This window comes from Dioszegia hungarica (genome assembly GCF_025882075.1).
Source record: "Dioszegia hungarica strain PDD-24b-2 chromosome Unknown MKK02contig_8, whole genome shotgun sequence".
Taxonomy (NCBI): domain Eukaryota; kingdom Fungi; phylum Basidiomycota; class Tremellomycetes; order Tremellales; family Bulleribasidiaceae; genus Dioszegia; species Dioszegia hungarica.
In genome coordinates, this window is record NW_026515770.1 from 2435851 (window position 1) to 2450491 (window position 14641).

Here is a 14641-nt window from a genome sequence, read left to right on the forward strand (position 1 = left end):
CGGTTTCATCTCCTCGTCTCCCGGTCCCCGCTCGTTTCACCCTCACTTCACTCCGTCAATCAGGGGAGTGGTGACGTCGAGCCATGACCAACTCGACCAACTTTTCTCTCATCGACCTCAACCTATAAGGCCTGCTCCAAGGTATGACACTGGACTTTCTCCTTCAGTAGTACCCACACGATGGACCGACTCGATATGGTAGACCGGCCGCTTTCGCCCATCACGGAACGCTCCTCCTTCTCCTCTCGCCGCTCCATGCCCTCCTCGCCTACGGTACCTCTGCGGTCCCAGCCTATCCGCGAGATCTCATACGAGTCCGAGCGGGAGCAAGACAACGACGAAGGGAGTCTCTACTCGCAGGTATCGTCAGGCGAGACGATCACCGCACGGACCACCATAGGAGATGGTCGCCATGGCGAGGATGGCAGTCAGCCCGCCGGACTCCTGGCTGCTCGACCGTCGTCAGAGGCCTTCTCTACGTCGCCATCGCCTAGCCGTACGCCTCGGGGCTCCCTCCCGTCCACGCCCACGTCGCAGAGCAGGATGGAAGTTGCGCTCCCTGGCGGGCTTTTACCTCCTCCGCGAGGCAAGCGCGACTCTGCCCAGTCCTACACCAACCGCGTTCCCATCCCCACACTCAGTCAGCCCATCGGAGCACCCCCACCCTCCCGCCGACGCCAATCACACGTCGACTCGTATCCTGGCGGAAGGGAGCCTGTCAATCTAGACGAAACAGACGACGAGGCGGACTTTGACGCTCGGAGTGTCGCCACCGCGACGACGGCGGGGCTGGCTGGTCTCGGAGCGGGCGAGCGGGGCGTCTCGGATGATTTTGGACGAGAAGGGGTGGAGAAGGTCCAGGTGGCGCTGAAGGGTATCATGGAGGAGCAGGACATGCAGATGAAGCGGTTCAGGGAGGTCAGTCGCTCCTTCCGCGAGGCGGAGAACATAGCTGATAATCAGAACGCTCCAACACCGCCAAGGTCTCGCCCAAACTCATTCTTCCACGATCCGGCACATCCAACCCTGCACAACATCCCCACGTTCGCCGATTCTTACCCAACAGAGAAATCGCCGATCCCGCCCCCTCTCAAGTCGAGACCCTCTAGCAAGCTGTTCAAGTCTCCACCGGCGAGCAGGCCCGTCAGCCGTCCGGGCAGTATCCGGGGAGACAAGTCTGGAAAGGGCGCAGACAAGGCCGGTCGAGCTGTCACTTCTGCTGCGGTGAGCGATGTCGATCACGGATGGGGAGAGGGGAGACCCGTCACCGAAGGAGCAGTGCCGGTCCCGCGCAGAGTGAGCTCAGTGTCCAGCGCTTCAGGTCGTCTGCACAAGCTGACACTTCAGGGAATCTCAATGCAGGACGCCCTCGAGCTCAGTCCCCCCTCAACCACCGCCTCCCTCCAGTCCCACTCCCCCACAAAACCTTCCTCGCCAGCACCGCCGGTCTCCACCTCCCCCACCCGATCACTCACCCGCAACAAGACCGCCCCATCCACCAAAAAGCGCACTTCCCGGATCATCCCCAACGTCATCTTTTCGCTCTTCTCCGATGCGCCCTCGGAGCGGAAACGTGAGTCCATAGCACTCGGGGACGAGCATACCCACTCGAAACTCCGTGGCGAGGCGGCAGCGCGACAGCGGTCTACGCTGGCCAAAAGCAAGCCCAAGTCTGTCCGGGCGGAAAGTAAGGGGAGGGTCAACTTCAGCCAGCGGAGTCGCAAGTCGATACCTGCTCCTGTATCGGATGGTCTGCATGTGGCGGATGGGGAAGGAGGGGGCGGCTTGAGTCTGTTGGAAGCTACCGTACGAAAAAGCGGGACGTTCGGGGTTAGGGATGACGACTCGGGCGTATTCCACCGGCAGGAAGAGGGTGAGGAGGCGCTGGAGTCGCCCAGGATGCTGGGGCTGGGTCTTAGGCGCTGGTCGAGCGGCGGTCCTGTGATGGAGGCGGAGCGGGTCGTCCCTCTCGGTCAGCCTCTCGGTACCACGCGGGATGACGCGAATCGCCAGCGGTCCGGCTCGCTCAGAACAGACATCACAACGGGGACGGCGAGGACATTCTCCCCGGATAGACAGCGCGATCTGTACTCGCCCAACGCACTGGACAGTGCCGAGGACCTCATCTTCGACGCCGCTCTTCGGAGAAGCGATGGGCTTCCCCCTATCTCGGAGAGATCACATACTGGTCATAGCAATACCGATCACCATTACCCCGCTGCCATTTCCGAACGTCTCGATCGCCTCCACCCGCTTTCGCTCACCCCGGGCCACGACGCTTCCACACTGCTACGCGGCCAGCCTGACATCAGTCCGACCGAATCTACGGAGGGACAAAGTAGTCCCCTCGCCGCCAGTCCCGGTAGCGCCCACAGCCCCGATCCTGACATTCGGACGCCAGGCCTGGTCCATTCGACCGATCCGGACGTATCGGCCGTGACGCCCCCTCATCCCCATCCCAAGCGGCTTCGGGCGGCGCAGATGAGCTCGGAGGCGGTACATGAGGCTCATACGCGAATTCAGAGACAGCAGGAAACCTCCGGTGAGGCGCTGGGCGGGAGGACAGCAGACGTGGCGAGGTCATCGTACCTCGGTGCGAGGGAGGTATGCGGTGAAGGTGATAAGCACGACCTGGCCGGCGGGGCTAGGGTCAAAGTGCAGGTCAGCGAAGCTGGCCAAGAGGAGCAGGACCGAACGGCGGTCAAGCTGGAACAGGCCCGTCGGGATCCTCCAGCCACTATTACGAGGCGGAAGCTACCTACTGCACCTCTCTCCCTCGGTCCTCACCAGCCTATCGCGCCACTACCACGCATCGCGCGCTCCCCATCGCCGCGACCAGACCAGCCAAACGCTCGTCCGCCCCAAGTACCCGAATGGACCCGTGCTCGCCCCGTATCGTTCTACGGCCCTCCTCAAGCCTCACCAGCCGGTCTGCCTCCCCTGCCGCCCTCACTCTCACCTCCACTCTCCTCCAGCGGGCATGGCCATGGTCATGGGCACGGTCACAGCACAGCTGACCTTCCCCTCCTCATCGCCTCCCATCTCTTCTCGTCGCATGCCACAAGTCTGATGCGCCACTCGGCTCAAGCAAACGGGATGGGCGAGGAGTTTCACCGCCTAGCCCAGGAGTCGCTCGACTGGGGAAGGTTGTTGATGTCTATGGCGGGGAAGCATAATGGCGCCGGGCCTGAAGACCCGGATATGGGTCGTCGGATGCGAGTTCCGAGTATGAGTGGGCGGTACGACGGGATGCCCGGCTTAGACGCGGAGGGTCTGCAGGATGCCTTCACTCGTCTTCCACCACGGCGGGACGCGTACGACGCCCATCTTCACCCTCACGCCAGTATCCCGATCCCATCGCATCCCCTCCCTACTTCGCCTCCTACGCAACTACGTAACCCCGCTACGTCACGCTCGCTGCCTTTTCCTAGCTCGGCCCCGATTCCCATTGGCCCTACTCTCCCGGTCCCGCTAGAGCAGCAAGTCCTCGACGAAGACCTCTCCCGCTCCAAGCAGGAAGAACGGCGGCGCAAGTCCGAGAGTCTCCCGCCTCAGTGGTTTCAGCGGGTCGAGCATCTGGGTGAGCGCGGCTGGGACTCGATCCATGAGGCAGAGGCGGTATGGCGGGACAGTATGGAGAGGGAAGAGGCGGGGCTGTTGCTCCGGTCTGCATCTACGCAGGGACAGAGGACCTCCGCTATTAGGTATGGGTATGAGAATGAAGTGGACGGGAGTCGGGTGGCAGGGAGGGAGTATCTCGTCCTGACCCCTCTGAGCCAGCGGGACGGAGAGGGGGAGATGAAGGACATTGTGGAGCTGGAGCCGACGGTGGGTCGAGAAGAGAACGGGGGGAGGGGCGGTACGAGCGAGCGAAACAAGTTGACCAAGCGCTCGAGCAGGATGACGGGGAGTCGGATGACGGGGACGACGGACGGAGGAGGTACGGTCAGAGGCGGAAGTACAATCCGGGCGAATGCTACTGTGCGTCGAGGTCTACCTGTTGAATCGATTAATGGGGAGGCGGGTGTAATGGAAGGGAGTGTCAAGGAGGGGAAGAAATCGAGGTGGTGGAGACGGGGGTGAGCTTGCAGTTTTCGGTCTTGTGGGAAAGAAATGGTACATAGGTTTGGATAGAAGGTAGATAAGCAGCTAGAAATAATACTCGTACACTATAATGCAACGCCTGTCACTCGAGCTCCGATCACAATATACGCCTCGAGCACATCCCCTTGAGATGGTACGATCCGCAGTAGATCTCTGTGTATCTAGGCAGTCACCGTCAAGTCCAAGATTCTCTCAATCTTGCCCAAGCCGACCTGCCTCTTCAGCTTGGATTCAGCAAGTGAAGGAGAGTCGAAGCGGCTTACGAGCAGATTGTCACGTGCAATACTGAAGGTCACACGGTACCATCCCGGCTTGTCGTAGTGATAAGCTGTCCCAGGCGCCTGCTGTATCAATCCTGCTCCCTGCTTCAATCAGACAGTAGAAGCTCACGATATACACCCCGCCATCCAGGAGCTCCTGGAACACCTTCTTCTCCTCCTTCACGCCCGCTTCTCCCTCCTCAAATCCGAGCTTCCCGCCGAGATTGACCCAGATAAAGTGCCCCGCGTTACTGTTAGCAACAGGCACACCTCGAGCGGTGAACCATCCTCGGGTGAGTGCGTGGGCTTCGGCCAGGCGGCGGCGGTTCTCCGAGATGAAGGCTGTCAGGGCCGTGGAGTCGGTAAGCAGAGAAGACCAGATGATGTCTGCTGGCGAGGAGACTGAGATGTTAGCTGATTCTTTGAGCCTGGCGGCATCTGAGCGGGAGCGGGCTCACTCTTCATCAGCATGGAGATGTTGGCCATGGCACGTAAGAGCAGTGGATTGTGCTGCGAAATGAGCGAGCCGACCCGGAGACCGTTCGCACAAAAGCTGGTAGGTGAGCTGAGTTCGTCTTGACTAGATTGTAATAGGAGCCTACTCTTTCGACATCCCGTACACCACTAGTACGTCAGCTCACATACACACGGTACATTCAGACCAAGTCATGCAAGCTCACCATGCACCCTAGCCCGATCAAAGTCCATCCCCAACTCCTTCTCCACATCCACACTCATCATACTCGTAAACGGCACCGCCTCCTTCCAGTCCGGCGTATCATACACACTCAACGCGTAGATCTCGTCCGAGACAAGGTGGAGATCCTGCTCTTCGCAGAACTTGGCGTATGCCAGGAGGGTGGAGCGGGGGTATGTCCTGCCCAGGGGGTTCTGAGGGTTGCAGAGGATCTATGAGTCAGCTTGAAGCAGGCCGGTGAGCTGGGTAAGGACGTACGACCGCGCGAGTGACGATACCTTCGCTTTTGAGCTGCTGTAGCTGGGTCTCGAAAGCTTCCAGCGATTCTGGGCCGCATGGGTCAAGATCATCGGGGATGTGGACAGGGACGATACGGACTCGAGCGCGGCCGATGAGGTCTCGGTCGAAGCCTGTATAGCTGGCCTGTCAGCGATTGTCTGTCAAGAACGGCATGAGTGGAGCTCACTAGGGAGCAGCAATGAGGATGGCTTCACCCTCGTCCATCAAGGTATAGAAGAGCTGGTCCAACACAGCCGAGCAGCCATTGCCTATCTGATCAGCTCAGTCCATGCCATGATCAGCGGAACCCGACTCACCTGTGATCATATGGTCCGGCTGGATGGGCTCTGCAGGATCGAACCAGCTACTTCGGTGAGCTTGTTACCGAAGGGCTTAATCGGGTAAGCTTACTCGTTGTAGAAGCCTGCAAGGGCGGACTTGATCCGTCGACTGCCCCACAGGTCATTCCCGTAAGACAGGTCCGAAGCGAGCAGGTTCTTCGCCAATGCCTTCGAGAACAGCTATACAGCCTATCAGCCTGTATATCCTAACCAGAGGGAGAGAGAACACACCTCGATGCACTCTTTCTCCATCAAGAAGTTCTCCGCCACACCCATGGACACAATCCCTTTGGGGTTCGTTGCGCAATTATACTCTGTTTCATCAGTCGGCAAGTCCCGGCCGAGAAAGGAGAAGGGTACACACGGTCCTTGAACAGGCAGCTGAAGCGCTCGATGAGCGGACCAGCATCAGGACCACCCGTGGCGCGGTCTGAGAGCTTGGGGCCGAGGTAGATCCTGCGTTGTTCCTCTCGAGTCCCCAGGAGAGACGAGGGGGCTGCCGGAGCAGGATGAGGGAACCGCGAGATGACGGGTCCTTTACCGCTCTCGCCATCCAGGGACGATAGGGATGGGAGTGTAGAGATAGACAGACCAGCGAGGCAGCCGATCAGGGTGTACTCTGAGTTCTCGGTACCCCTGGTAGACGCCTCGTTGGGGTCCGAGTCCGGGAGGTCGAACGCGATTCCCGGTCGAGTCTGGTTGATAGGGCGCGGGAATGTCGCTGAGCGCGCCGAGGAGAGCGGCGAAGGGGATGCGGGAAGCGCAGGTAGACCTGCCGGAGGTTGCAGGGAGAGTCTGTTTGGGTTGCGAGGGGCAGGAGATGCGGTGGTCATCGTGAGGCTTTCTTATCGATTAGATAGCGAGTAGGATGTGCAATTGCTGGGGGGAAAATCGATGGCGTGCTCAGGAACAAAGGGGAAACGGAGTTGTAAGGAGAACTCCAGGTCTCGGCTATCGGCGAGATCTCTGTTCCCCACATCCCCAAGGATTTTGAAGCTGCATTCCTCTGATACATCTTGTCTCCAAGTCACTTTGCTATCAGTGAGACAATAGGGAGAGGGAGACTAGAGCTTCTCAACAAGGCGCACTCAGCTGCTTCAAACTTCCGGCAATCTCACTTTCAACACCACACCCGACGAGCCATCAGCGTTCCACCAGTCCAAATCCTTTCTCTTCGCCTCACCCTCGGTCCTTGGCGAGGTCACCGATCCTGCCACACGATACAGCTTTAATAAAGCCTCACGAGCGATAGTTTGGACGGCCAGCCTACTATATAACATCTTGCCACTCGCCCTCTGCTGGTCCGCACATCATGTCCGGTGAGCTCCTCCAGTTCCTCCCGATCAGTGCACACGACCCCCATCTGACATCTCGCAGAATCGCCCCAATCCGCACCTGCGGAGAATGTTCACTCCCTCCTCATGTCCCTCCGCCATACCGCTCCTCGGCTTATCCAATCTCCACCTACCCAGCCCCGCCGAGCATCTGTGGCTCTTATTGTCCGCATGAAGCCGGCCCCTGGACTCGTCTTCGAAGGCCATGCCCCACCTGGCTACACCGGGGACCTTATCGCAGAGGACGATTTCGGCGTCGGGTACACCATAGACGACTTCTTTAAGCTCCCATGGGTCAATCATCCCCTCACGGTCCCAGAATTGCTCTTCATCCGCCGAGCTGGACATACAGGGAGCGGAGGCAAGCGATGGGCGTCACATATCGCTTTCCCGGGAGGGAGGCATGAGCCGACGGATGAGAGCGCGCTGTATACGGCCTTGAGAGAGACGTGGGAGGAGGTGGGGCTGGATTTGGCGGATAAGGATTTCGTGCAAGTTGGGAGGCTGGATGAGCGGGAAATTACGACAAGTCTCGGGAAGAGACTGTTGATGATCTTGTCGCCTTTCGGTAAGTCAGCTTCAATGCTTTCCTGATGTCCGAGCTGACTAGCAGTCTTCCTGCAAACATCGCCTTTCACTCCAGCACCAGAATTACAAGCAGTACGTGACTGTACTGATTGCAGCTGATAGTAGAGCGAAGTCTCGTCCGTCCACTGGATCCCCTTACCCTCACTCACCCCGCCCTACCCTCAAAGCCAATGGTCCCACATCGAGATCGACATATCCACCCGCCTGAGCCCTCGAAACAAGTTTGTGCGATGGGCGCTGAGGGGACTCGTCGGGAAGATGGAGTGAGACTTCCTCCTCTCGTCACGATGGGCAAATGCTGATGAGCAGATTCGGCTGTGTCCTCCTCCCTGACGAGCCTGACTGCGTTGCAGAAGGCTTCGACCCCTCCGCCCAAGTCTCGGGACCCTCAGAAGGTGGCTCTGGTAGCTGGTACGACAAGCGTGGCAATAAGCGGATGCTTCGTCTCTGGGGACTATCGCTCGGTATGACGCTCGATCTACTCGCATTCCTCCCTTCGGCGCTCGACAAGCCAATCATGGTCGATACATCTCGTCGGGAAGATCCACAACAGAGCCTCCTCGGTCCAAAGACACCAGTGACGGTCACGAGCTCGTTTGACGCCGAGTGGGACAGTGCGAGGAAAGTCATGGAGAAGGGGAAAGCAGTGGCTGGGGCGGAGGCCGCGGGATTGGCGAATGGGGAGAGCTCGGGCTTGATGCAGGTGGAGAAGGCACCTGGGATGGGTGGATCAGGTGCGGGACTAGACAGGAGAGGTAGTCTGGGGCGGAAAGTGGATACAAAGGGGATGGCGAAGGGTCGGAGACGGCGCGGCGTGGGACCAGGCGTGACGGCCGTCTTTCCCCGGTTCTCCTACCCGGACGTCAATTTCTGGATATGGGTGTTTGGGAGGAGGTACAGGAAGGTAGTCAAGGGCTGGGAGCAGAGTGTGAGGGGGCCGGTCAGGGCACAGGATAGACGGTAAGTGTCTGGTCTTCATCTGGTTGATAGTGGTCGAGATGCTGATCGACAGGACGAACTGGTCTGGCGCCGCTCTTTCCACCTTTTACTCGGCAGTCCGCCAAGCACTCGTCGTAGCCATCGTCATTCGAGCTATCGCTACCGGTATCGGACTCGCCGGCGCATGTTGGTGGCTTACTAAGCGACTCGGCGGCGGGACGTTTGGCGAATTATGATTGTACGCTACGCCTGGTATGTACGGATTTGTAACGTCTTATAATGTGCATATGGGGGGTACTTCATCTCCTCAGGTTCTCCCGCTGATTACTGACCCACCGACTGACATCTCCATCTGACTTTTCAAGTCATAGACAGGGGCTTGGCGGAGACGAGGTGGGGTAGGAGAGAGGCGAGTGCCAGCATGATGCTTGAGGGTGAGAGGAGCATGATGCTTGAGTGTTTTGGTGTTACTGACTTGGTAGCTCTTGGATACGAAGTCGGGAGAACACAGATTCCCATACCTGTCTTGTATAGGACAGAACGGCACCTTTTCAGAGGGGTCAGCATCAAACTCCTTTGTCGCAAGCACTCCGAGGCAATCCAGATCCATCACCCCGAATCTTTCCTTTGTGTTGAGTGAACAATGAGGATACATCAAGGGATGTAGCGAGTAGATCTAGGAGTAGGCAGTCGACAGCTAGAGACAGACAATGGGAAGCGGTCAGATGACTCCCGCTGACGAGCTGACCCCGCTCGGCGGTGATCGGGCCCAAAGCGCCTCCTTTGCTACTCGGTCACGGGTGAGGCCCTTGCCAAAGGCGCCGCCTGCCTTCGCATGCTGACGTGCCGGTCGACGGTATGTCAGCCGTGCAAGGTCACCTTGATAGGGTAGGTTCCAGTGGTATAGACATCGCGCGACCCGCGAGTTCAACATCCAATGGGCAGCCTGCATGGCAGTCAGGCAGGTCCCAGTCAGTACAGCGTACGCATGTGTCAGGAGCGTCAATACGGGCGAGACCCGTAGCAAAGGGGCCGGGGCAGGGAGCTCAGTCGATTTCTGGGGATTCAGGCCGCCTTCGGAGGGGGACATCGAACAGCTGCCGCTCTATGTGCGAGTGGGCTTTTGTGAGCTTAGCTTGCGAAGAGGAGATCTCTTCCGACGCTCGCGCCCAACATCGCAGCGATCGAGAGAAGCTTTGGAAGGACCGGCTATTTTCGGCCGGGTCGGGAACATTTTGGAACCAAACAAACGCCCCCGTGCGGAGACCCCAAAGTTTAAGCTGCGTTTAAGCTCCGGCAATCACCAACAGCCGGGCTGATTCAATCCCCCGGACCCTGGTTCCTGGGCTAACGAGTACAAACTGATCGTCCGCTACGGGCATTTCACCAAAGTTTCAACTGTTGCGACTGCGGCGATGGCGGTTTGGCTGTGGCATGTGGGCCGCCATCCCGAAAGCCACAAGCAAGTTTGCAGAGTGACTATCGTGGCGCTGTTCTCTGTTAAGCGAAGCCGAGAAGAAGGGCGTCGTATCGTAGCGATGATGCTGCGCGTACGACTCTGCTCGTCTGACTTTGACTTGTAACTTCTACTCTCCAACTCATACTCGCAACACTCAGCCTTCGCCGCGCGGAGGATTTCCAGACAGCTCGCGCGATATAGTTCTTCTCGATCCGGCGCAGCTTTATCACCAGCGGTCTGCAGTAGAGCCATCCCTTCCGCAGTCAAAAAGCGCGTCCTTCTGCTCACATTCGTTCATCTGGTGACCTCGACCGCTACTATACCTTCAGCACAGACACCTAATCCAATCCGCACACGACCCGTAAGTTCAGTTCCACTCGACCCCGAATTCTGAAACCTCCCGACCCCCTTTGTTTGCGGGGTAAAGGCAAGACATGGTCCACATGTTCCGTCCGCTGTCTCAGCCGGAGTGGGGAAAGGCATCAGCTGACCTGTAGCGCTAAGGCCAGTACCATCGATCTCTGGGGCATCTTGGCGGCGGAGAGAACCAACACCGCGTAGCATTACCCATCCACATCGTCACCATGACCACCGCTGTATCCCCTTCTATCACTATGGCTCAAAGCCTGGAGCGCATCGCCTCCACCCACTCCTCTCGTACCGCCGCTTCATCAGACTTTGCCGGATCGACCAACGCCCAATCTACAGAATCGGCCATGACGGACCTGTTGACGCCGGTCTACCACCCGGGTGTCGACGATAATGGTCCAGAGGAGGAACTCACAGACCACGAGATGGAGGATATGTATGCTGAGGCGGACGCGGCGAGGCGCAAGATGAGCAAGATGGGGACGCAGAGTATGGGGAACCTGAAGAAGGGCAAGGGAAGGGAGAGGTCAAACACGGATACCAGGTGAGCATCTTGATGGTCAGAGATGGGTGCAAGCTGATTGTAGACCACCACCTTTCGTCCTGGCGTCGCCAACACCTGTCTCCTCCTCACAGACCATCACCCAGAAGTCTGCGCCACCGGCTAAAGCCAAATCCGGCGGATCCTTCTCTGCCTTTCTTCGGCGCCTGACGGGCAAGGGCCCAAAGAACAAGGACAAGAACGTTCCGGCGCTTCAATCCTCCTCCACGAAACCCTCTTCCGCCCCCACTCGTCCCCCTGTCGCCCGCCAAGAGACCGCACCGGGTCCATCGTCGTACACTGCTCCGACTCGACTCGCGGCCGTGCGCCAAAACTCCATGCCCACCCGTCCCACCGTAGACACGCGCGAACCCATACGCGGTCCGCAACCCCTCTCCGCGCCTTCCCGCTCCTCCCCTCTCCCCTCTCTCGTCCCCGAGGAGGTCGACCCCGTCAACATCCCTCTTCCCCCTTCGCCTGACCTCTCCGAAGGCGACCTCATCGACTTTACCTCACCTCCCCTCACTTTCGATCGGGATGCCCGACGGGCTCGCCAAGCCCCTATGCACTCCTTGGAAGGCTTCGAGATCGACGAATTAACGGATGAGAAGGCGGATGAGGTCCGCCCTCTCCAGCCTCTGAGCATATCTACCGCTCGGCAGCGAGACGCGTCTCCCGGCCGGTCGCTTGATACCGGCAGCAGTGTCGAGTCGACCATCCAAACCCCTACCTCGGCGGCCTCGCTCTCGGGTTACTCTCCTGGCGGGAGGAGCAGCAGTGAGGGTGAGAGCAGTCCCGAGAAGAATGGGATGAGACTGGCGGGGAGCAGCCCGCCGAGGAAGGCGCCGATTGGGACCGGAGCAGGACTGGAGCGCAAGGAGAGCAAGTGGCGTAAGAGCGTTATGGGCATATCAGATGTAAGTCTTTCAACGACATCAGTCAGAGTAAGGGCTGATAGAACAGACTGTCAGTCGTAAAAACACCACTCGGCCCCCTCCCACATCCCACGACTCTTATTTGGCGCAACAACGCCGTATCGCCAGCAACCGAATATCATGCCAGCCCACTCTCCACAGTAATGCCAGTATCGCCGCTGGCTTGACGCAAATCAAGAGCAAGGAGGAGGCGGATGTAGCAGAGACGTTCTTCTTGTCATAGGGTTGAGGTTGGGATGTTTGACGAGGGGCTGTCTGGGGACGGGCATCTTATTCAATCAAGGACTTTTGCTTGTTGTATTTTGTATGGGACGACATCAGTCATGGCTTGTCAATGTATGTCACGTATCTCAGTATGTCATCAGCGGCCATCAGTCGTGCAAAGTAGGACGAGTGACAAGCTACAGAGATGCGGGACGACAGGTAGTTCGGCCTCCACCGGATCCGAGAGGCACAGCTGGTCCGGCGACGATGCTCCCAAAGCAGACGCATCTGCGCTCGTCCTTTCGCACTTGTATCTCTGTCATCCTTCCTCAGCTTCACCAGCCCCTTATGCCCATAGCTACCCCTCTACAGGCATTCCTAGCCTATCCTATCCGGACACGCCTGACCCTCGCCATCCTCCCGCTACTCCTCTTCGCGTTCCTACTCCGACCTTTCCGCTCCCCTCCTCATTCAGATCTCGATGCCACCACCGCCGCCATCCTCAACGATGCAACCTTTCAGTATCCCTCTGATCCACATCATGCGGCAATAACGCAGCTCCGGCCCAAACGGGTCTTGATTGTCGGCGCGGGGGCTAGCGGGTCCGCAGCTGCCTTCTTTCTCCGGCGGGCGGCGCGGGTCATGGAGGAAAGGATCGGGGTGGAGGAGGGCAGACTGGTCAGTGATATCGTGGTCATAGACAAGGAGGGATATGTGGGCGGACGTGAGTCAGAGTGGACCCCATACAGAGGAGCTAGAGTTGATGAATAGGGAGTACTACGGTCTATCCTCGAGACGATCCTCGAGCTAGGCCTATCGAGCTCGGCGCGTCGGTCTTTGTGGAAGCCAACAAGAATATGAACAAGGCTGCGAAGGTGCGTTGTCCCTCCTCGCTCTCTACTGACTATACTGACCCGCTAGCTGTTCAATCTGACTGTCGTCCAGCCTGACTTTGGCGATACCGGGCTAGGTATCTGGGTATGTCCTGCTCATCGGGGCTATCGATAGTAGCTGATACGCTACAGAACGGGACTGCGTTCCTTTATCAGACCTCACTCTCCCACTCGATCTTCAGTGGATGGTGGGACACCCTCTCCGCCGCATACCGCTACGGCCCCCTCTCGCCCATCCGTACCAACTCCGCCGTCAACGCGCTTGTCAAGCGGTTCTCTATGCTGTACAATTTCAAGATTATGAGTGAACGCGGGGCGGTACGGTCCGTCCGGGCGATGGCCGATCATTTGGGACTGGGAGCAGAGATGACGAAGCGGAAGGCGGATGACTGGGTGTTGAAGGGGGTCGGAGTTGGGGAGAAGTGGATGGGGGAGGTGATGGAGGGGACGACTAGGAACGTGGTATGTCCCAGTGCTGAGGATGGGAGCGGGATACTGACGGGTAGTACGGAATGGACATGAGCTCGATTCACGCCCTCGCCGCTGGTGTGTCGATGGCGACTAGCGGAGCATCCAGTATCGAAGGCGGGAACTGGCGGGTCTTTGAGGGGATGCTCAAGAATGCTTCGGCCACACTGGTTCTGGGGACAACTGTGAGTCATAGCATCAATTCAGCTGATAGCAGGTAACCGACATCTTGCCCTTCACGAATGAGCAAGGCGAAGGGATGTTCGAAGTGCGGACAAATACATCAGAGTCAGCACAAGCCCAGCCCTTCGACAACGTCTTCTTTGCCGCACCATGGCACCTGAGCCCGATATCAAAGTCGATGGCCCACTTTTTTGACGAGAAGATACCGTACGTCTACGCTCCCTTGCATCGCTGATGTCAGACATCAAAAGTACACTCACCTCCACGTCACGCTGTTCACCACTACCAAAGCCCGGCCCGACCCCGTCTTTTTCTCCTTGCCACCCGATACCGTCCTCCCTGGACTCATCCTAACCTCCTCCTACCTCTCACGTAGTGGCGCCGCGGGACTCCCACCACCTCGTTTCCACTCGATTGGGTGGCATGGTGAGACATACCCTGGCTCAGGCGAATACACCGTCAAGATCTTCTCGATGACTTATCTGAACGACGACTTTTTGGCGGACCTAGCAGGCGAACGGCCCAGCTGGGTCTATCGGAAAGAATGGGACGCTTACCCTCGCATGACGCCTGTCTCGCACTACGCGCCCGTCGAGCCCTTCAAGGGGTTCCAGTACCTCGCGGCAATGGAGCCTTGGATCTCTTGGTGAGTGGTTTCAGTAAAGTCAGGGAGGCCACGCTGATCAGTAGTATGGAAACCCAAACGCTCAGTGCAAGAGAAGCAGTCGCGCGCGTGGTAGAAGACTGGTGGGGTATGGGACTAGGTGAATGCAGGGGAGGGGGTATGGCTTGGGACTGGACGTGTCCTAACGAGTTGTAAAAATCTAGTCCCGCAAGTATCGGCGATAAGAATTGCATGTATTTTAAGCGGCTTAAATCCGAAATTACCCAAAGCGGTAATCTGGTATCTTCTGCTGCCGTTTGCTGACTCGCAGCTTTTGCGCAAGGGGTTGTCGTTATTAGCTGTTCATCCTTCAATAGACTCGACATCCTCGACAACTATCGATATGGTAAGCTTCGACCTCTGGACCGATGGGCACGACGTCT

At 58.3% G+C, this 14641-nt stretch overlaps 5 protein-coding genes across 5 annotated transcripts; 4 read left to right on the forward strand and 1 right to left on the reverse strand.

Annotated features, from left to right (window-relative positions):
- Positions 1 to 180: 180 nt before the first annotated feature.
- Positions 181 to 4083, forward strand: MKK02DRAFT_44640 (uncharacterized protein; the record flags this gene model as incomplete). Its single annotated transcript, XM_053093021.1, has 3 exons — positions 181 to 918; positions 964 to 1296; positions 1348 to 4083. 3 exons carry the CDS (start codon positions 181 to 183, stop codon positions 4081 to 4083), a joined length of 3807 nt encoding a protein of 1268 aa, XP_052945717.1.
- Positions 4084 to 4265: 182 nt separating this feature from the next.
- MKK02DRAFT_36925 (pyridoxal phosphate-dependent transferase) lies at positions 4266 to 6514 on the reverse strand (the record flags this gene model as incomplete). The annotated part of the gene is made up of 13 exons (XM_053089522.1): positions 4266 to 4316; positions 4368 to 4445; positions 4495 to 4766; positions 4823 to 4917; positions 4967 to 4988; positions 5045 to 5273; positions 5320 to 5479; positions 5528 to 5609; positions 5658 to 5704; positions 5752 to 5861; positions 5913 to 5995; positions 6046 to 6150; positions 6223 to 6514. 13 exons carry the CDS (start codon positions 6512 to 6514, stop codon positions 4266 to 4268), a joined length of 1626 nt encoding a protein of 541 aa, XP_052945718.1.
- A 479-nt stretch (positions 6515 to 6993) lies between these two features.
- On the forward strand, positions 6994 to 8778 carry MKK02DRAFT_44642 (uncharacterized protein; the record flags this gene model as incomplete). Its single annotated transcript, XM_053093022.1, has 6 exons — positions 6994 to 7000; positions 7059 to 7583; positions 7629 to 7675; positions 7709 to 7866; positions 7913 to 8563; positions 8616 to 8778. The coding sequence occupies 6 exons, from the start codon at positions 6994 to 6996 to the stop codon at positions 8776 to 8778; spliced, it is 1551 nt and encodes a 516-aa protein (XP_052945719.1).
- Positions 8779 to 10585: 1807 nt separating this feature from the next.
- MKK02DRAFT_44643 (uncharacterized protein) lies at positions 10586 to 12069 on the forward strand (the record flags this gene model as incomplete). The annotated part of the gene is made up of 3 exons (XM_053093023.1): positions 10586 to 10914; positions 10958 to 11828; positions 11875 to 12069. The coding sequence occupies 3 exons, from the start codon at positions 10586 to 10588 to the stop codon at positions 12067 to 12069; spliced, it is 1395 nt and encodes a 464-aa protein (XP_052945720.1).
- A 329-nt stretch (positions 12070 to 12398) lies between these two features.
- Positions 12399 to 14414, forward strand: MKK02DRAFT_27480 (Prenylcysteine lyase-domain-containing protein; the record flags this gene model as incomplete). Its single annotated transcript, XM_053087352.1, has 8 exons — positions 12399 to 12778; positions 12826 to 12925; positions 12972 to 13028; positions 13076 to 13402; positions 13450 to 13596; positions 13629 to 13801; positions 13836 to 14240; positions 14285 to 14414. The coding sequence occupies 8 exons, from the start codon at positions 12399 to 12401 to the stop codon at positions 14412 to 14414; spliced, it is 1719 nt and encodes a 572-aa protein (XP_052945721.1).
- Between the last annotated feature and the right edge of the window lie 227 nt (positions 14415 to 14641).